Source organism: Sus scrofa, chromosome 4 (assembly GCF_000003025.6).
Source record: "Sus scrofa isolate TJ Tabasco breed Duroc chromosome 4, Sscrofa11.1, whole genome shotgun sequence".
NCBI lineage: Eukaryota > Metazoa > Chordata > Mammalia > Artiodactyla > Suidae > Sus > Sus scrofa.
Window position 1 is genome coordinate 124724438 of NC_010446.5, and position 22458 is coordinate 124746895.

General features: G+C 39.5%; 1 protein-coding gene across 1 annotated transcript in view; it reads right to left on the reverse strand.

Annotated features, from left to right (window-relative positions):
- RPAP2 (RNA polymerase II associated protein 2) overlaps positions 1-22458 on the reverse strand; it is an 82260-nt gene that overhangs the window by 32783 nt on the left and 27019 nt on the right. The window contains exons 7-10 of the mRNA XM_003125906.4: positions 19883-19918; positions 16445-17381; positions 10947-11029; positions 8929-9009 (exon numbers count right to left, since the gene is read on the reverse strand). Of these exons, the coding sequence (XP_003125954.2) occupies positions 8929-9009; positions 10947-11029; positions 16445-17381; positions 19883-19918 (1137 nt within the window). The remainder of the gene's footprint in view (positions 1-8928; positions 9010-10946; positions 11030-16444; positions 17382-19882; positions 19919-22458) is intronic.

A 22458-nucleotide genomic window follows, 5' to 3' on the forward strand; every position in this document is an offset into this window, starting at 1 on the left:
TGAGCAAGCAATTTAGAGGAGGAAAGTTGAATGGCCAGTAAACATTTGAAAAGGAGCTCAATGTCACTATTAAGCTGGGAAGTTAATATAAAAATGACAGTTCACTCCATTACACTGGCAAAAATAAAAGACACTCAACACCCAGGGTTGGTGAGGACACGAAGAGATATTACTTTTAACACACTTCATTGTGAGCAATGAAACAATTTAGCAATACCTAATAAAACTAAAAATGCACGAGCAACTTCTAAATATAAACAAACTCTCACTTAGGCGTAAGGAAATGTATATGAAGATATTTGATATGACACTGCTTGTAACAGAATAATAAACGGCGGCACTTCCATGGAATACTAAATAGCTGTTAAAATAAATGAACTAAATTTACACATTTTGCTCACCATAAGCTGAATGAAAGACAGCAAGTATGGTAGGACATACAACTCAAGAACAGACAATACTCTTATTTTTGGACACAACTATGTACTAGAAGTATAAAAACAAAGACTGGAAAGACACAAACGAAACTCACAGCACTGGCTGCTTTTGGGGAGAAAGCAGAATGGGGTGGGAAAGGACTGAGAGGGCTTCATGTCTTGGGTCTTTTGCATTTTTGGTGATTCCATCGACATGAAACTTCCCCAGATGGGTTTTCTTAGGTCACCTTTGCAGGAGAGTCCACCTGGACCAGACTGTCAAGAGCAACTCCCTCTACCTCTCAGCCCCAAACTCCTGACTCCCTTACCTTGCTATATATTTTTCTTTATCCTTGTACCACCTATCACCTTCTAACATGTACTGTTTATTGGCTGTTTCGCCTTGGCTGAGGGCAGGAAGTTTTGTGTTCTTCACATATTTATTCCAAGTACCCAGGACAAGTACCTGATGGTCAGAAGAGATTCAATCAATTTTTTTCTGAAAGACAGACATTTCTCCAAAGATGACATACAGATGGCCAAAAAACACATGAAAAGATATTCAACATCACTCATGATTAGAGAAATGAAAATCAGAGAACTACCATTTGATCCAGTAACCCCAGTCCTGGGCATCCATCCAGAGAAAACCACGACTCGCAAAGACACATGCACTCCATGTTCACCGCAGCACTATTCACAATAGCCAAGACGTGGAAACAACCTAAATGTCCATCGACAGAGTGGATCCAGAAGATGTGGTACATATACACAATGGAATACTACTCAGCCATTACGAGGAAAGAAATAACAGCATTTGCAGCGACATGATGGACCTAGAAATCATCAGGCTAAGTGAAGTCAGTCACACAATGAGACACCAACATCAAATGCCATCACTTACATGTGGAATCTAAAAAAAAGGACACAATGAACTTCTTTGCAGAACAGATACTCACAGACTTTGAAAAACTTATGGTTTCTAAATGAGACAGGTTGTGGGGGGGGATGCACTGAGGGTATGGGATGGAAACGCTGTAAAATTTGGTTGTGATGATTGTTGTACACCTATAAATGTAATAAAATTCATTAAGTAATTAAAAAGTTTTTTTCTGAAAGAATGAACTAACCTATTTCTTTTATTTAAAAATGTATGTCTTGCTCAAATACGATAAAACATTAAAATCTATTATTTCTGAGTGGAAAATATATCTTTGTTACATTACTCAGAAGTTTTTCCATAGTTATAATGTTCTACAAAATTTTAAAAGTCTAGATGATATGAAAAGCAAGTGCAGTATCGTGGTTAAAGAGTCTGGCAGATAATGGGTTCAATATTCACATCTGTCATTAATGGTGTGTTACCTTGGATGCCTTCAATGGCTGTAAGGCTTTTTATTTTTAATTTAGTAAGATGAGGACAACGGTACTACCTATGTTATAGAGTTCTTAGGAGGATTAAAGGTACAAAAGACGACCACGTTGCCAAACCCGATGGATATGCTCAGCCCGCATCTTAAGCTCCCAGGCGCCTTGGGCACAGCTGTCACGCCTTCTCCTTGGAACACTTCCTTCCCCTGGTTTCCCCCTGCCTGACTGCCCACCCCCCGAGAGCTCCTCCTCCTCCTGAGACCCTTTCATTTTTGATCGCCCCAGGGCCTCTGCCCTTGGGTGTCTTCCAACTTCTACATGTGCTCATTCCCTCGGCCACGTCATCCAATCTCATAGCTTTAAATATTAGAGAACTATGTGCTCACAATTCTCAAACGTATTCTCTCTAGCCTGCATCTCTTCCTTAAATTTCAGGCTTCATATCTAATGATCCACTCGAATGTCTAACAGGCATCTCAAAGCTTCAGGTCTTCCCCCCTAAACTGGTCCTCTGCAGGTTATCTCCATCTCAGTAAACAATTACCTCATCTTTCCAGAACCCAGCTGCTCAGGCCAAAAATTTTGTCAGTAACCTTACTCTCTTCATATCCCATGTTGAATCAGCCAGCAAATCCTGATGGTTCTAATCTTCAAAATAAAATCTGATCACTTATTACCTCCACTCTTCTCATCTCAATCCACGACACATCTTGCCTAGATGACTGAAACAGCATCCTAAAAGGTCTCCCCGCCTCTGCCATCTATTGTAATTCTCCAATCAGCAGCCAGAGTGATGCTGTTGAAAATCTCTCAGACCCTGTCATTTCCCTATTCAGAATCCATAGATTGCTCTCCGTCTCACTCAGATTCAAAGTCAAAGACTGACCTTGGCTCCAAGGTCAGTATAACTACACCATACCCACTGTCCACTCTTTACTTCTCTGACCATACCTCACCATACTTTTGTCTCTGCTCATCTCTCCAGCATCACCAGCATCTTTGATATTCTGTGAATTCACCAGGCCTGCTTCTGCTTCAGGGTATTTGCACCTGCTCTTCCCTGTCTGATATGACTGCACTCATAGCAACACGGCTTGTTGCCTCATCAACTTTCCGATCTTTATACAAAGAGCATCTTCTCAGTGAGGTCTTCCTTGATCAGCCTATTTAGAAATCACAACTTTCTCCCTCCTCAGTACCATCCCCTTCACCTGCCTCTGGGGAGGAAAGAAGGAGAACAAACTGGGAAAGGGAAAAGGGCCTATCATCACATAATAATAATATATGTGTCGTCCTTTAAAAAATTTCCATATCCTCTCTATTAGGATAGTTGTTAGAGAAGGAATTTTTATTGTTTTGTTCATTGTTTTATTTGTTGTAATTAGAACAGAATCTAACATACAACCAAAAAAGGTCAAAGAAGGATAAGCGTGTAAGAAGAAAAAAAAAAAGCAAAAACAGTTGAATAGGATTTCCTTTTCTACTGTACTCAAATCTCCCAAAGCTAAGACAAATCTAAGAATCCATGAATTTATCTACTCACTCTGTAAAAATCTGTTGAATGCCTGCTCTACCACCATTCTGGGCACCGGGAAAAACACGACGTGGCCTTTGCTTTCACTTCAAAGTACTTGAAGTGGCAGAACAGCAAAATTTTACCTGCTATCATTTTTTCCTTTTGCTGAGCCAAAATTACAAGCAAAGATGCTAAACGAACATACCTACTATTGTCTAATAACTAAATAATGAAAACAGTAGTACTGGATAGAAAAGATTTAAAAAGCACAGTTTCAAAATATAATTTGAAATTTAGTACAGATTTAGAAAAAACACCTGATCCGTGATGCAGTTTAAAAGGACTTCTGTTAAAATGTAATTTTAATTCACATCCTCCTTAGAAAAGTATCTTTTGCTTCAACTCCGATGAGACTGATCATCACCAAGCAACTTCTGGCGGAACTACCACGACAGGTCAATCAATACAACATTCCCGGTGAATGACGACGACGCGGTTCGGTGGAAAGGACAGCTCCGCTCACTGGGGAAAGGTTTTTCAAGGAGCTGAAAAAGCTGCCGTACGTTCAGTTCTCACAGGCTCTCAACTCTGGCTGCACATTAGAATCACCTGGGGCACTTTTGAAAACATACTAATGTCTGGGCCCCGAGCCGAACCCAAGGAAACGCAACCTCTAGGGGTGGAACCAGGCATCTGCAGTTGTTAAAAGCTCCCCAGGTAATTTGGATGCACAGCTGGCTTGAGGATCACTGTTCTACAAGTTCCTATTATTGATTATCATTTCAAAGAGACAGATACGGTTACTGATGTCAACACTTTCCCACGCCATGTTGCCATGTCGATGGGAAAGCTCTCTCGACACAGGTCACTGTCACCCGTGCGGATTTCCTCCGACCTCACCCAGAAGCCTCAGTCTACAGTCACGTACCTGGGAGGACTGTCCTGCCAGAATGTGAGGAACCCCAAACACACTCTAACACCAGAGGTCCTTGTGTACGCTAAAGAACGGACACATTTAAGCAAGTTTAAGGAAAGCCGCAGACTTTGACTTGCAGGTACTAAAGAGTAAAGATTTTCAAAAACAGCCTATTATCAAGGTTTTTATAACATCCTCTACACCAAAACAAAGCAGAACTGTTTGGCTTATTTCCCCAAAACTTTTCATTGAATTTCAAACATACATAAAAATAGAATATAAAACCAACTCCCATACAGTCATCATAACTCCGACAGGCATCAGCTCCCGGCCAATCGTATGTCACCCATGCAACCTCACGTTCACCACCACCCTAACCTGGGTAATTCTGAAGCAAATCTCACACATCACATTCTTTCATCTAGGCTTTATCTTAACTTAATGAAAATAACGCAGAAAGTAACTTGAAAAGACACTCACATAACTAGAGTGACAGAAAAAGGTGATAAAGTCATAGCCTCTAAATGTAAAAGGAAGACGACATTTGAAAGTCACATCTCGGCAGTCTGCTGCCCGCCTCTTATACAGAAGGCTGTGTCTCTGGGCTCGGCTAGCTTAGGTGCCACCGAAGGCTCAGTTTCAGAGGGACAGACCTCTTCTAAGTAGGGTCCTTCCTTGGGGTCTAGAGCGGTGATAAATGGAATGATTCAAACAGAACTTTAATACTAATAATTACCAAGACAACCAGTAGATTTCTTTAAACTTTTTTTTCAGCTTTATTGAGGGATAATGGACACACAGTAACTTGAAGTATTTAAGGTACACAACTTGATATTTTAATATATGTGTACACTATGAAGGGATTGCTACAATCAAGCTGAATAACATATCCATCATGGATAGCGACCATTTTCTTTCTTTATTTTTTTGGTGGTGAGACCACCTAAAATCTATCCTCTTGACTTAGATTTGGGGTCTAAACCCAACGACTAGTTGTGTGATTTGAGATTACTTAATTGCTCATCTCTCATTGGTTCAATGAGGATACTACTACTATTTTTTTGGAAATTAAGTAACACCTGTAAAGTGCCAAGCACGCCTGGCGCACAGTAAGGACTATGCTGAATACAAGGAACTGACACGGAAGGCACAGTGCTACCAGGCTGCTTCCAAAGGCCAAGATAACAAACAGCCTGGCCAGCGGTTTCCAACCTGAATTACCTAAATTCCTAGAGCACATGAAAGGAATCATGTGGCAATCTTGCAGCTATGTCTAAACATTTGTTCCCAATGGGTTTCTACTAAATTCTGAGAACCTTAGAATGGGGGGCGGGGGGAGAAAAACATCCAATTAGATAGAAAAGTATCTGTAGAAACTGTTGTCAAAGGAACCTGAATCACTTGTTAACCTATTCGAAGGCAGTGGGTAAAAAACCAAGTACAAAAATTCTCTGTAGTTCAACATCAAATGCTTTAATATCTCTTCTGTGGTGTCCTCGGCGACTTTACCACTTACTGAAAACGGTGATTCAATAAACACTGTCTGAAGAAACTGAGTGCCAAGTATTTTAAAGGCAACAAAACGAGCAGCACCTGGTTTTCATCTTTCCTCAGTGAACCCTTTTTTTTTTTTGGTAGACATTCCCAGGCCTGGATCGAACACGAGCCACAGCTGTGACCATGCTGAATCCTTAACCACTCGGCCATCAGGGAGCTCCATAACCTCTCTTACTAAGGTCCTTACTTCCTAATAAATCCTGAGCCAATCCTAAACTTTGGTGCTTCTACACTGTGGACAGCTAGTCGAACTTCACCATCGGTGCACAGTCGCAAAGCACCTTCTTTTCTTTTGGATGCATGCTTTTGTGCTAAGTGCATCAAAGAGACCTAAAAAACAAATGCCTCTCTTTGCCACTAAATAGGGATGCAGAGAAGTTTGGCTTTGGTCTTGATATGTGGCCCAAACCCTCTTTTTAGCACAGCATTTAGTAAGTCTTACCAAGGCCTGGGCCAATCTGAGCATCATTTCTGGTGCATGATTCATGACCTTGTGATAGCATAGTGTCCCCGATACCTAGTAAGTGTAACAATCTCAGTAATTAGACCAATCATGTCATTGAGATTTACGGTTATTCCCCAAACATTCACTTTCAACTATAAACACTGTAGATGAAGTGGAGTGAAAATGTCCTTACGTGTCTGTTTTATCAGTTAATAGAAGAGTGAAAATGCTGTAGTAATGTTGCTTACGAAAACTAAATTTTACGTATAACACAATCAGTAAATATTTTCAATTACTTAGCAAAATAGATTAACAGGTAATACAAATATGTCACACATTAGATTACTTTCTCAAGAAAGTGTCCTGGAAAAATATTTATAAAAAATTAAATAATAGGAGTTCCCGTCGTGGCGCAGTGGTTAACGAATCCGACTAGGAACCATGAGGTTGCGGGTTCGGTCCCTGCTCTTGCTCAGTGGGTTAACGATCCAGTGTTGCCGTGAGCTGTGGTGTAGGTTGCAGACGTGGCTCAGATCCCGCGTTGCTGTGGCTCTGGCGTAGGCTGGTGGCTACAGCTCCGATTGGACTCCTAGCCTGGGAATCTCCATATGTCGTGGGAGCGGCCCAAGAAATAGCAAAAAAAAAAAAAAAAAAAAAAAAAAAGACCAAAAAAAAAAAGAAAATAACATTTCAGATTCTGCTGTATAGCACAGAAAAAGTATCCACTCACTTGTGATGGAACATGATGGAGGAGAATGTGAGAAAAAGAATACAGAAATACACATGTACGACTGGTCACTCTGCTGCACAGCAGAAACTGATACAACACTGGAAGTCAACTATAATGGAAGAAATAAAAACCATAAATAAAATAAACATAATTTATCAATTTAAAAAAGCTGTTTACGTCCATTAAAGTCATAACTATTTTAAGAAAAAGTCCTACTGGGGAATTCTTCACACCTTCTGATGATGAATTAAAAACAATGTTACATGATAATACCCTGGGCTAGACAGATACCTAAACTACATACATAACAGACAGAGTCGTTCAAATCTAGGCTCTAATCCAAATTATTTTTTAAAGTGTTAGACGAGACTGTCAGAGAAAGTTAGGGTACCCAAACACACTGTGTTCAGTCAAACTACACAACCAAAGACTCCGCAAGAATGTCTTCAGACAAATTCCATAGTCTCGTGTCTATGAAGGCTTAAGATTTCAACACAGAAGGTTACAAATGATCCTTCTGTAGCTTCAGAAGAGGAAGAACTTTTGAGACATGCCTCAACTTTGAATCCTAGTTCCTCTTAAATCATTTATTAAAAAACATTTTCCTGAATTACTCTGGGGTAACATAAAAAGGTTAGTGATGTTTTAAAATGTGCTGGTTGGGAGTTCCCGTCCTGGCGCAGAGGAAACGAATCCGACTAGGAACCATGAGGTTGCGGGTTCGATCCCTGGCCTCGATCAGTGGGTCAAGGATCCAGCATTGCCATGAGCTGTGGTGTAGGTGGCAGATGAGGCTCGGATCTGGCGTGGCTGTGGCTGTGGTGTAGGCCAGCAGCTGTAGCTCCGATTAGGCCCCTAGCCTGGGAACCTCCATATGCTGCAGGTGCGGCCCTCAAAAGACAAAAGACAAAAAAAAAAAAAAAAAAGTGCTGTTTGAAAGTGAATGTCTATTTGGTATCACAGTGACTATAAGAAAAATCAAACTGCTAATATTACCACAAAATTGTTCCTGTATTATAATTTCATTTATATAAATTTGGCCACCCCACAACATGTGGAAGTTCCTAGGCCAGGATAGAACCTATGCCACAGCAGTGACCTGAGCTGCTGAAGTGACAATGCCAGATCCTTAAACCACTGCACCACAAGGGAACTCCTATAATTTTAAATTTTAAAAATCTTACTACTATTGTTGACAATAAACTATAATAATAATGAATTTTTTGGAGGAAATGATTCTTCCACCCTAGAAGTTCATCATACGTCAGTGCTATCTGGCTTTAGTCACAGACAATTATTACTCTAATGTTTGGTCAGTGGCACTGGGCCAAAATTTATATCTGGTTCACCTCTACTCACAATGTATTTAGAAGCCTGTCTCTATGCGTCCTGAGAGCCTCATCTTAGCCTGGTTTTCTATTTTTTACCTTGATAGCTGTAGAAAAATCCCAATGGCTCCATTTCATAATTGATATTCTCTAGTTTTCCTTCCCTTGTTCTTCCTGTCACTTCGGGTCTGTTTCACCTGATTCAGGACTAAATGACCCCCTGTCCTGCTCTGCTTCCTCACCTGTCTTCTCACAGGAGGTCCTGCTCAAGGGTGGGCATGTGCTTCCTTTGCATTGTCCCCAGTGCTGGTCATCTGATATATATATACTCGGTAACTCGCTAAAATGCAAGATAGTACTGTCTAACCGCCATGTCTCAGATATCATCTTCCTCACAATTTTAGGCTATTCCATGTATAAACTATCCAAAGCTAAATCTATTACGGTTTGAGCAAATATGGGGTGGCATTTTAACACAACACATAAGTAATGTTGTTTCGTGGAAAAGGAAAGAAAACGCAGTATTTGGATCTAAGACAATTAAGGTAAGTTGCTTACCTTCTTCATGCCTTAGTCTACCATGGATTCTGCAAGGCAATCACATAAAGTCAAAATAACTGAGAAGGAAAATCGTAATATTAACACTAACCTGAAAGTCCGGACAAGATTCCTAAGTTGTGGGTAAATGTCTCCTAATGTAATCTGAAGAGGCCCCAAAAGTCCAGGCAATCTGAAAATTAAAAATTACATTTCTTTAAAAATAAAATTTAATTATATAGATACACTGGGCGGGGGGGGGGGAGGTCTTGCCTAAATCTAGATTTTCCATAGGTAATCAAGGTACTGAAGCGGAGGCAGTTAAGCTAGTTTATGACTGGTGAAAAGTCATAAAAGAAATACTTTGAAATAACCACAAACTATATTTTGTAGTCTACGCTACAGAATGAGGCACTGAAACGCCAGAACAGCATTTTGGCTGCTATCTATATTCCTGTCTCTAGTATTTCTTACCTTTTTACTTTCAAATATTAGATAAATGGGAAGAACACAAGGCCAGGGGATTGGCCCCTAAATGGTGTATTTCTTATTAAATCCTTATAGTCAGAATAAAAATTGGCACATTTCTAGAGAGCAATTTGATAATATATAGTAACATTTTAAATGTGGATACTCTTTGACCCAATAGTTTTACTATAAAAATTTACCCTAAAGGAATGATCAGATAAACATAAAAAGTATGGTTACTGCTGAAATATTTTCAATAGTGAAAAACTGGTAACAAATGTCCAGCAATAGACAGGTTAAATAGATTATGACATAACTGTAACATAATAAAAACCTTTAAACTAATAATGTAAACTAATCTGTCTATATATTTTTTGCTTTTTAGGGCCACATCCGCAACGTATCGAGGTTCCCAGGGGTCCAATCAAGCTACAGCTGCCGGCCTACACCACAGCCACGGCCACTCAGGATCCAAGCTGTGTCTGCGACCCACACCACAGCTCATGGCAACGCTGGATCCTTAACCCACTGAGCAAGGCCAGGGGTCAAACCTGCATCCTCACGGATCCTAGTCAGGTTCGTTTCCGTTGAGCCCTGACAGGAACTCCCAGACATTACTTTTACAGTGAGCAAAAAAGCTCTACTGCTGTCGTAAACAGCCAACCAAAAAAAATCCCTATGTCGCTGTAATTATTTTCAGTATTCTTTGTGCTTCTTTTTCTTTAGGTCATTCCACCTCTTCTCAAATTTAGTTCTTGCACTAGTACCAATAATTTGGTCTTTTAGCAGGGTTCCTATTGGTATCTTCTGTTGCAGCCAAAACTCAGAAGGAAGAGAATTCCTTCAAAGACATACCTACATGGTCTTAAGGTTAAAACACTTAATTTAAAACGTAAACGTGGAGGAGTAGGCTGCTCAATACACCACGGCTTCCAGAAAACAGGTTTTGCTTATGTTTGAACTACTACAAAATGAAGACATCTGCATGGGCACAGCACCTTAAATAATGACTGAAAACCCCTTTCCATCGTTTCTACTGAAGGAAAAAATACAAGTTCAAAAGTTCAAGACCGATGTCACACTTCTGGAAAAAAAGATACTCAAGCTCCTTTTGAAAGAGAAACCAAGACTGCAATTTTTAAATGTCATTTGTGACTGGGCTAATTACAAGAACAATAATTTCCACTACGGGAAGCTGAAAACTAAAGTGCAAAACTCAAGTTGCTGAGTGTGAAATGGTGCTATGAATGTGTACATAAAGTAAGGCAATAAACCGTTAAACCCCCATCAAATCTTATTCACATGTAAAACCAATGTGACACTTTTACCACAAATCAGTATTTAAATGGGTCTAGCCCTGATACTTTTTTCCCTGACTTCACTGAATGATTAAGTGGGGCTCAGGCAGTTTGGTTTTCCACTCCCATAATCTCAATCCTCCTCTTTATTATGTGTCTCTGTCTTCTATGCAAAGAAATTCCTATATTCTTTGGTAGGGCAGCTTAAAAATCTAAATTTCTCAAGTGAAGAAATCCATGTGAACTTCACACGTTATTTTTCAAACTGTTCAAAATTCAAGGATTACACCTAAAAGTTATGAAGCCACAAATATCAAATTAATTTTTAAACATTATACAAGTGGAATAACAATTACATACTTACACTTTACTCAATTTTTCAAGTACGATGCGTTTTCTAATCTGGTTCTGAGAACTTGAATCTATCAGTGGAAAGGTGGGATCATGCTGAATCACATTTTTAAACAAAGCAAAATAAAATCATAAATTTACATTCTTTCTTAGGTAAGAACAATAAACACAAATCAGAAAAGTTTATAGCTGCAGTGTGGTTAAACTTTCAGAATTCGAAGGTTTAAATTTGAGTGTCAGCTCAGTTAGCAGGTTGGGTGGGAACTTGCTAGTTATCTGCCCTATTGGAGAGCACTGTCTCATCTGTATAATAGGGTCACCAATGCCTTTATTAAATGAGAAAAATGTATACAAAAGGACTTTGTAAAATGCTAATTGCTATATAAGTGTAAGAGATTAAAGGACTGAAATTAGCAAATACTATAAATATATTATGGGAAATTCCACTTCTAGAAATGGCAGACAAGATAATTCAAACCACTCCTCCTGCTGAGAACTAAAAAAGCTGGAAAAAACCCCACGTTTGTTTGAAAGCATCAGAGAGCTAACAGGCAGTAAAGAATTGTGGCCTGAGATTCTAGAAGGTAGAGGGCACTGACTAATTTCAGAAGAGGCAATTTAGATACTGAGAACATGAGCATTAGAGTTTGGGGCCAAGAAGGAAGGGTTGCTGTCATCCCTCCCCAGACGTGAGACCAGGACTGGAGACCACACTCCAGGAGAAAGAAGGAAAAGGAAACAGGCTGGCTTTTACAGAGACGGTAGCCCAGCTTGGTATCATCTTTTCTTTTTTTTTTTTAGGGCCACATCCTCAGCATATGGAAGTTCCCAGACTAGGGGTCAAATTGGAACTTTAGCCAGTCTATACCACAGCCACAGCAACATGGGATCCGAGCTGTGTCTGCAACCTACTTCACAGCTCACCGCATTGCCCGATCCTTAACTGGCTGAGCAAGCCAGGGATTGAACCCATGTCCTCATGGATACTAGTCAGATTCGTTGCAGCTGACCCACGATGGGAACTCCCAGCTTGAAATCATCTTAATCGCCAACTGGACTGCTACAAATCACTTGCCAGAAGCAAATGCAAATCTGTCTAGAGGAAGGTAACATCAGCCTGGGTTTCAAGTTATCTCTGTAATTATACAGTGTCTGCCACATAATAAAGCAATAAGAAAACAAGACAATATGACTAAAATCTGAAACAAAGCCCATAGACATCAACCCCTAGAAAATCCATATATTAAAGTTATCATGTTTATTTAGAATAACTATGATGAATATATTCAAAAAATGACAAAATGGAAAATTTTAGCAGAGAACTAGAAACTATATAAAAGAATCAAATGAAAATCCTAGTAACTGAAAAATATAGTATTTGGAAGAACTCAATGGATAGATTTAATAACGTAGTAGAAAGCAGAAAGGACTGAAAGAATAATGATTTGGAAAATATCCAGAATGAAGCATAGTTCCACCCAACGTCCTTCCTGCCAACCCTTTCCTCCGGGTAATGCGAAGCACAAGAGAATAAAAGAGACACAGGAGATATGGTGAAAAAGACTTAACACACCTGCAATTGGAATACCAGAAAGAGAGGAAGGGGAAAATGGGACAGAAGCAATACCTGAGGAGATAAAAACTGAGAATATTCCAAAACTGATGAAAGAAATCGCAGATTTAAGTATACAGTAGACAAAAGAACACAAATATTATTATCGCACCTAGGCAAAGCATTTAAAATTGATGATAACCAAAGGGGGAAAAAAAAATCCTAAAAGTAGCTAAAAGAAGAAAACAGTATTTTCAATTAAGAGAACTAAATGGAAGCCAAAAGACAGCGGGCTGCGAACAAACAAAACCCCAAGTCAAAAAACTGCTAATCTGGAATTCAACTCCCAGGAAAATAGCCTTCAAAAATGAAAATAAACAATCTTCTGACAAACAAATGCTGAGAAAAATCATTAGCAAACTGGTACTGATGAAAATAAATAATATTTTTCAGACCCAAGGCAAATGATCCCAGGTGAAAAAAGAAAGATGCAGGATGGTATGAAAAACAGTGAAAGAGTAATTAACGTATAAATCCAACTGAATATTGACTATAAATATTCTTGTAGGGTTAAAACATATAACTTACATTAGACTTAAGACAAAGATTCAAGTTTTACTCCTAAAGATTAAGTTTTTTTTTCAATTAAGTCAACTTTTATTTTGGCATCAATATCATAAGACATTCCCAATTAATGCTTAGTAAAAGAATGTATAAAAACAAGCTAGCGGAAGGAAAAAAAAAACAGAATAGTAATATTTGCTCTCAAAAAAGCAAGAAAGGAGAGGAGGAACACAGAACAAGTGGGGCATGCTGAAAGAAGTGAGATAGTAGATTTAAACACAAATATATCAATTATGACATTAAATGTAAACAGACTAAATTCTCCACATGAAGGACAAAGAATATCAGCCTAGATTAAAAAAAAAAAAAAAAAAAAAGTCCTTGAAAATACTAATAAAGGAATGCTACTGTCAGCCAAGTAGATCTTGTAAGGCCAATTCATTAATTAACTAATTAAATAAAATCAATGATGAGAACGATTACCCTATATGCTAAGAGGTCTTACACTTGCACCCAATAATATGGTTTCAAAATATTTAAAGTAAAATAAGCAAAACTAAAAGGAGAAATACTTATTTTTTAATTATGGTGAGTGATTTTGACCCACCTTTCCCATCTCTCTTAGGAACTTACGGAATGAGCAAACACAAACAAAAAAAAAGGAAAGAAAAGAAAAATCAACAGTGCTTCTCAAACTTTAATGTGCACACATTTCCTGAGAGGAAAACAATGAAATCTGACCCATACTCTCACCATAAACAAAAATCAATCCCAGGTGAATTACAAATCTAAATGTGAAAGGAAAAACAACAGAGCTTCTAGAAAATGAAATAACCTGGGCTAAGTAAAAATTTCTTAAAGAAGTCACTAAAGGGAACAATTAATAAGCTGGACTCAAGACATCATCAATGAGAGTGAAAAGGCAAGTCTCAGAGTGGAAGATGGTATTTGCAAAACACAAACAAAAACAGGCTTGAATCCTGAATCCATAAAGAATTCCTGCAAACCAACAAGAACCGCCACCTCTCCAGATATTCTAACAGATAAATGAAGACAACAACAACAACAAACTTGAACAGGCACTTCATCAAAGAAACTATCCAAATGATCCATAGCCAGATGAAAGAGTGCTCAAGTCATTAATCACCAGAGAAATGTATTATAATCTAAGAGCAGTATGGTAAGAACGGTGAAAAGTAACAACATCAAGTACTGGTTAGAAGGTGGAGGCATGGAGACTTTCATACAGTGATAGCAGAATATTAAATAGCAGAACAATTGTGGAAAGTTGTGTGGTATTATCTAGTATAGTTGCATATGTGTGCACATTAGTCTAGAAATTCTAGTCCTAGATACATACCATATAGAAATGTATACACATTAAGAGAGAGACATATATAAGCAAAATTCATAACAGCAAATTCCTAACAGCCCCAAACTGGAAATAGCCTAACTGCTCATTAACATTAATAAATTTTAAGATATTTGTATAATGGAGTTCTATACACCAATGAAAGAATGAACCACAACCACATGCAGCACAAATGCCACACAAACATAACATTGCATGAAATACACTGGACACCAAAGAATATATACTGAGTGACTCCATTTGCGGACCGTTCAAAATCAGCAAAATTCATCTTTGCTATTATAATTAATTCATAATTGTCATAAATAACTTTGGAAAAGAGGTAACACTTAGGAGGAGACACAGTGGGGGTTTCTGGTTAATTCAAGTTTCTTGGCTTAGGGCGTGATTACATTAGTGTATTCATTTGCGAAAATGCCACGAGCTGTACACTTACTATCTGTGTTACACATCAATAAAAAAGTTTTAAAAACAGAGCAGTCAAATTTCAGGGATTATTTTTTCCTTCTTGCGGTTTATAAGCACAAAAATGATAAAATAAGTGATGAACCAAGGTTTATGAAGCTGAGTGACAGAGATTATTGTTTCTCCAAGATTCATATTAAAGTTATGGATGCTATTTATACAGCTAAAGTGATTTCAAATATAGAGCTAGGTTAGGTAACATTCTACAGAAACAGAAGAATTTCTAAATTTTTACTGTATTTCTACTTTCATCCTTTTTTTAAATCTCCAAAGGTGTTCTTAAATTTAGAGCTATTTTTACTCAGAAATCTTTCACAACAAACTCCTGTGGTAAAAACAAGATTATCACCTATTCCTCTTTATGCCAGATGACTTCATTTCCCAAACTACATAACCAACCAAAAATGGGTAATGGAAATAGTGAAGGAACCTCCCTAGCGCTCAGTGGCATAGGTCCATTTCCACATGTAACTGTTTACATGTAACTAGTAGCAATTATATGTGAGGCACTGTGGTAACTGCCTTCTATTCACTACCTTTAAAACGCCTAACAATTGAGCAAGGGAAGCCATTTATAATCCCCTTTACACATAAGCAATGAGACTAAGGTTTCACATAGCTAGGGAGTGGCAGAGCAGATATTCAAATCCAGGTTTACCTGAATCTTCTCCCATGTCCAGTATTTCCCCAATATGTCTCGTCTACTAAATTCTATTCATAAATAATATTTTAAATGGGCACGCTTGCCAAATATTATCCAAATATTTTACTGTTTAACTACTAAGTCTACTCCACTGCATACAGTCCTACTGGAAATGAAACACGAAGATATACACCCTATGTACAAATTCAAAAGTATCCATACCAACAACAACAACAAAAAACAAGCCTTTTCAGAGAGTACAGATATTACACGAAGAACTGGGTTTTAAAGAAAACTTTGTTCCTGGAGTTCCCGTCGTGGTGCTGTGGTTAACGAATCCGACTAGGAACCATGAGGTTGTGGGTTCGATCCCTGCTCTTGCTCAGTGGGTTAACCATCTGGCGTTGCCATGAGCTGTGGTGGTTGCAGACGAGGCTCGGATCCTGCGTTGCGTTGCTGCGGCTCCGGCGTAGGCTGGCAGCTACAGTTCTGATTAGACCCCTAGCCTGGGAACCTCCATATGCCATGGGAGCGGCCCAAGAAATAGCAAAAAGACAAAAAAAAAAAAAAAAAAAAAAAAAAAAAGACAATTCCCCAATTCTAGGCTTCTTCTACGTTAGAGAAAATGTTAAATATTTATGAAAATTTTCTGGGGCAAACTTTAAATAGTATCCATCAGGATGCAGGTTCGAACCCTGGCCTCACTCACTGGGTTAAAGACCCAGCATTGCCGCAAGCTGTGGCGGAGGTCACAGATGTGGCTCGGATCCGCAGTTACTGCGGCTGCGGCTGTGGCGTAGGCCAGCAGCTGCTGTTCTGATTCGACCCCTAGCCCAGGAGCATCCGCATACTGAAGGTGTGGCTGCAAAAAGAAAAAAAAATTAAAAAAAATTTTTTTAAATAAAAAAGACATACCTCTTCTGAGTCTTGTGATTTGGTGGTTTCTTCATTCAAAACATATCGTCCTCTATAAAACTCCCTGATCCTTAGATTTAATGTTTCAGTTTCTTTTTTCAAGTTCTCATAACTTGGCAATGGTTTACTGGCTGTATCTGAGGCTCTAAACGGTAAAGACTCATCCAGGCTGTTCGGAGATTCCTGCAGGGCAGGGGAACGACTCTCTGGGTCAGAGGTTACGTCATCTTCATCAAGTTCTTCTTCTTTAACCAGAGGTGCTGAAGCAGGCTTCAGACATACAGAAGCATAATTCTGGCCATACAAAAACTTCAAGGTTTCTTCTGTCTTCCACTCAACCAAGGTCTCCTTCAGGGCTTTAAGTAAGTTTGCCTTTCCAACTTCAGAGGACACCTGCGCTGAACTAGAAGCTGACCTAGAAACCTGACTTGATTTGGCAAATTTCCTCTTAAAATGCTCAGCACTTTTCTTACTTATGCCTACAAGAGTTATTTTTGAACTACTGCACTTACTTTCAGAAATTTCTGAAGCTTCTAATTTTTCTTGCGAAGGACTATGTGAAGAAATCTGAGTATTTAACTCCTGTAAGGGAGGTTCACAAGCAGAAGCTTTCTCCTGATTCTCTAATCTGCAATGACCTAACTGCTCCGTGGCATCTATTACTATCCGCTCTTCACTTTCATGGTTGGAGTTCACTTTTTGATCAGCTTTCTTTCTCATTATGCTTTTTTTGTGCAGCTGTGGCATTATACCTGCTGCAGTTGGCCTGCTGCCTGGCAGAATGGAGGAAACAAAGTCTGGTTCATTATCACTGCCACTATCACTGGGAGTGCTGGAAGAACCAGATTCATTGTGCTTCTCCGAACAGTCAGGATTGTCAATATCTGATGTCTTAATGGCCTTACTGGATAACTGTATTTCTTCTCCAGAATGACCACTGTTGTAAGGAAAGAAACAAAAACCACTATAACAGAAAAACAAAACGTTCCATGGTATTTATACCTCATAACTTTCAAGGCAGAGATTTGTATTCCTTAGGCAAGGCCTTATTTATAGGCTTATATTCACCTAAGCCTGTAGATACACACGCGCACACACACACACTGCAGAAAAAAGCTGTAATTCTAGAATTTCTCTATGTCTTATTAACTGTATATAGTTCTTCCATCTTCTTCCCTTATCTTTTCTCCCCCATTATTTAAAAACGTTAAGAGTATAGCAAAAAAAAAAAAAAAAACCCCCCAAAACCCGGAGTTTCCATTGTGGCTCAATGGAAATGAATCCAACTAGGAACCATGAGGTTGCGGGTTTGATCCTTGGTCTCGCTCAGTGGGTTAAGGATCTGGCATTGCCATGAGCTGTGGTGTAGGTGGCAGACGGCTCGGATCCTGCATTGCTGTGGCTGTGGTGTAGGCTGGCGGCTCTAGCTCTGTAGACAAAAGATGAAAAAAAAAAAAAAAAAAAAAAAACACCTCCCCAAATCCCTAAACCACACAAATACAAAACCCTACGCTTGATAATTTCATCCTACTAAATTAGATTTTTGCTTCCTTCATTTCTGTAATTATATTACATAATCCCTTTTTTTTTGGCTTTTTAGGGCCACCCCGAGGCATGTGGAGGTTCCCAGGCTAGGGTCCAATCGGAGCTACAGCCACAGCAACACCAGATTCTTAACCCAACTGAGCAAGGCCAGGGATAGAACCTGCAACCCCGTGGTTCCTAGTTGGATTCATTTCCACCGCACCACAACAGGAGCTCCTATAATCCCTTTTTTAAAAAAAATTTCTTTTGAGAGTTCCCTGGTGACCTAGTGGTTAAGGATTCAGCATTGTCACTGCTGTGGCTCAAGTTCAATCCCTGGTGTGGGAATTTCCACAGGCTATGGGCGTGGCCGAAAAATTTTTCTTTTGGAAACTTCATTATTGGTTTCTCAAAAAAAAAAAAAAAAAAAAAAAGGAACTCTGCTTAGATTTTGAAAGACAAAAATAAAATGATGTTTTAAGCATTCCCCAATTCTTTTTTTTGCTCCTTTAAGTCCACACCCACAGTATATGGAAGTTCCCAGGCTAGGGGTCAAATCAGAGCTATAGCTGCTGGCCTACACCAGAGCCACAGCAATGAAGGATCTGAGCCTCATCTGCGACCTACACCACAGCTCACGGCAACGCTGGATCCTTAACCCACTGTTTGAGGCCAGAGATCAAACCTGCATCCTCGTGAATCCTAGTCGGGTTTGTAACTGCTGAGCCATGAAGGTAACTCCACATTCCCCAATTCTGATTGATAGTTACATAGAAAATTCCGTAGAATAAAAAATACAAGAAAGTCATAGCAGAAAATAAAGCTGGCAAATTAGGAGTTCCTGTCGTGGTGCAGCAGAAATCATGAGGATGCAGGTTTGATCCCTGGCTTTGCTCAGTGGGTCTGGGATCTGGCATTGCCGACAGCTGTGGTATAGGTCGCGCAGCTGCAGCTCCAATTCGACCTCTAGGAGCTGTAGCTCAGATCCCTCGCTGCTGTGGTATAGGCTGGCAGCTGCAGCTCTGATTCCACCCCTAGCGTGGGTACTTCCGTATGCCGTGGGAGCGGCCCCAGAAAGACCAGAAAAAAAAAAAAAAAAAAAAGGAAAGAAGGCTGTGGAAGGGAACAGAAAAAAGAGGACAAGTTCATTCCATATCAGTTAAGATTTTTTTAGTTAGAATCCAGCCTATATAACTACGGACTAAATCTTGTATCTGAAGTTAAGTATGATTTCAAAAAACACAGACAATTCAATTTTCAAGTGTTTCATACTTTCTCCTGGAATTGTAAGGTAATTATATTTTTCTATACTATTTGAAGCTATAAACTGAAGATTTACATCAATTAATAAATATCTCTTACTTTTACTCAATTCCATATAACTAAGGTAGTGACTAATAACCAGGAAAATTTATTCTGGGAGATAAAAAGGTATGTTTTGAGAGATGATCATGGTTGGGCAAGCAATACCATGAGGGAAGTTTAGGAAAAAAATCACAACTCAGAATGTCTATTACTGCCTTAGACACTTTCAAATAATTAAATAGCTGATATATTGTTTTGAAATTCTATAAAACTACAAAAACCTTTCAACAAATGTAATTGGCACAATCTGGTTGACAAAGAAGCACCGTATCTCAGATGGAAGCTGTGTTTGTGTCATATTTCAACAGGTTCAATTAGACTTCCTGGGTAGAAACAGCTGTACAGTAAATCATACAGATCAAACACATCATCTTATCATCACAAAAGAAAAAAAGCTGTACCAGGCAAATACTTCTCTGTGTGAGCCAGAACGGGCACGCACACAATGCATCATCAGCACAGGAAGTCCGAGAGTTCACCTCACCTGGTTTACTCAATGTTTCTACCAACATGGACCAGAGAAGGTAAACGATACTGATTCAGCCATACCTTTGTCCTTCCTGCAGCAGCTGAAAATCAGGGTGTCTGTGACAAAAACACAGAAACAAAAAACTGAAAGCAACTTGCAAGTCAAATACTTTCAACTGTTTGTTATAACCCTTTGGAAAGAAAATATAATTAAAAGAAACAGTTCATATAAAGATTTTCTTAAGGAAAAAATTCAAGGGCATCATATTGTGAAACTCACCCATAAGAAATCTGGATTAATCTCATGTAAAATTTACTCGTATTTCAGGACTAAGTTCAATTTCTATGAGCCAATAAAGTTTTCCCTGACTAAGCTGCTAAAGCAAACCTCTCCCTTCTCGAAACACCAGAGTCATCACTGTCTGTACAGTTAACACACATTAATCATGTATTCCTTTGACCTAATACTAGAGATTCTATTTACATGTTTTACGTTTCATATGTTTTAAGTCTAGCTTCTTAACTAGACTACAAGCGTGTTGAGGGCAGAGTTTATGTATTGTAATTTTCCTGTATTTTCTTTGTATGTTCAACAAGACTTTTTTCCCCTAATTTCTGAGAACACAGTTGTACTGAAGGACAGATGTGAGCTACTGGGTCAGGGGACCCGATCTCATCCTGGGAATTATTCCAGTATGAGTAGCAGAAATCAGATCTGGCTGGGCATCCCAGATATTAAAAGAGGGGCGGAAAAAGCTCTGGGCCAAATACAAAGAGGAACAAATATAATCACAGCAAACGAATCCAAGATGACAGCAAAACTCTGTAAAGTACTTCTGAGTACTCAGAAAAACGCCTTCCAAAAACTGCAGAGCACATCCAGTGAAAGTAAATATTCAAAGCATTAAATAAACGGGTCAATATTCTTTTCTTCTCTTTGGCCACGCCCACAGCATATGGACGTTTCCGGGCCAGGGATCGAACCTACACCACAGGAGCAGCCCAAGCCGCTGCCGTGACAACACTGGCTCTTTAACCTGCTGCACCACAAGAGAACTCCTGGATCAATATTCTACGTTCACTGATAGACTCAATTCTTAAGCGGTCAGTTCTTCTCAACTTGATCTATCGATTCAATGCAATCCCAATCAAAACCCAGCAAATTATTCTGTGGGTATCGATGAACTGATGCCTAAGTTTTTTCGCAGAGGCAAAGACGCAGACTAGGTAACACAATATTGAAGAAGAAGAATGAAGTAGGAGAACTGACACTGCCTGAGTTCAGGACTCACTATAAAGCTACAGTAAGCAAGGCAGTGCAGTGAGATACTGTTGAAAGAAGAGTAAAAGGATCACTGGAGCAAAACTGGCCCGAAACAGACCCACAGGAATACAGTCACCCGATCTCCGACAAAGGAGCAGAGGCGACAAAATGGAGGAAAGCGAGTCTTCTCAACACATGATGTTCCACAGGCAAAAAAATTCATCTCGATGTAGACAATACACGCTCCACAAAAATTAAGGCAAAACGGATCACAGACCTAAACAGAAAATGCAGAACTATCCAACTCCCAGGAGAGATAATGCAGGAGAAAACCTAGATGACTTTTCAGATACGCACCAAACGCATGATCTGTGAAAAGAGAAATGCTAAGTTGGACGTCATTAAAATTAAGTTTCTCTTCTGTGAAAGACACTGTCAAAAGAATAAAAAGATCAGATTAGGAGAAAACATTTGCAGAATACTTATCTGATAAAGGACTGTTATCCAAAATACCAAAGCACACTTAACAATCAACAATAAGAAAACAACCCAATTAAAAAATAGGCCCAGGGAGTTCCCTGGTAGCTCACTGGGTTAAAGAACTGGCATTATCACTGTTGTGGCTCAGGCAGCTGCCGTGGCTCAGGTTCAAAGATAAACAGATTGTAAACAAGCATGTGAAAAGGTGCTCTAGGTCAGCAGGGAAATGCAAATTAAGACAATGAGCTACCACTCTCTCTCTATCAGAATAGACAAGATCCAAAGCACTGACAAGACCACAGGGTCTGAATGCTTCCATCCCCTGCCCACCATCAGGTACTTACGTTAAATCCTAACCCAGTGGGATGGTATCAGGAGGTGGGGCCTTGGGGAGATGACTGGGTCATGAGGGCACATCTTTCTTGAATGGGATTAGCGTCTACATTTACAAGAGAGGCGAGAGGGAGAGCTTCCCCATCTACCACGCGAGGATACAACCAGAAGTCTTCCACACAGAAGAGGTCCTCCCTCAGCCGCACTAGCAGCCTGACCTCAGATTTCCAGCCTCCACAGCTGTGAGAAGAAAGCCCTCCTGTTCGTAAGCTACCCAGTCTGTGCTAGTTTGTTACAGCAGCCTGAAAAGACCGAGACATGTGCTGAAGCCCTCATCAGAGAAGAAATCCAGAGGACACATAAGCATACGGAGAGATGCTCCGCCTCATATGCTGTCAGACGAATGCAAATGAAAGTAATAATGAGCATGATTACACACCTCCTAGAATGGCCACAATCAGAGCAGCGACACTATCAAGTGCTGGCGAGCACGGGAAGCAGCAGAAACTCTCCTTCACTGCTGGTGGGAGGCCAAATGATACGCTCTCTGGGCAAGACATCTTGGAGACGTCTTACAAAC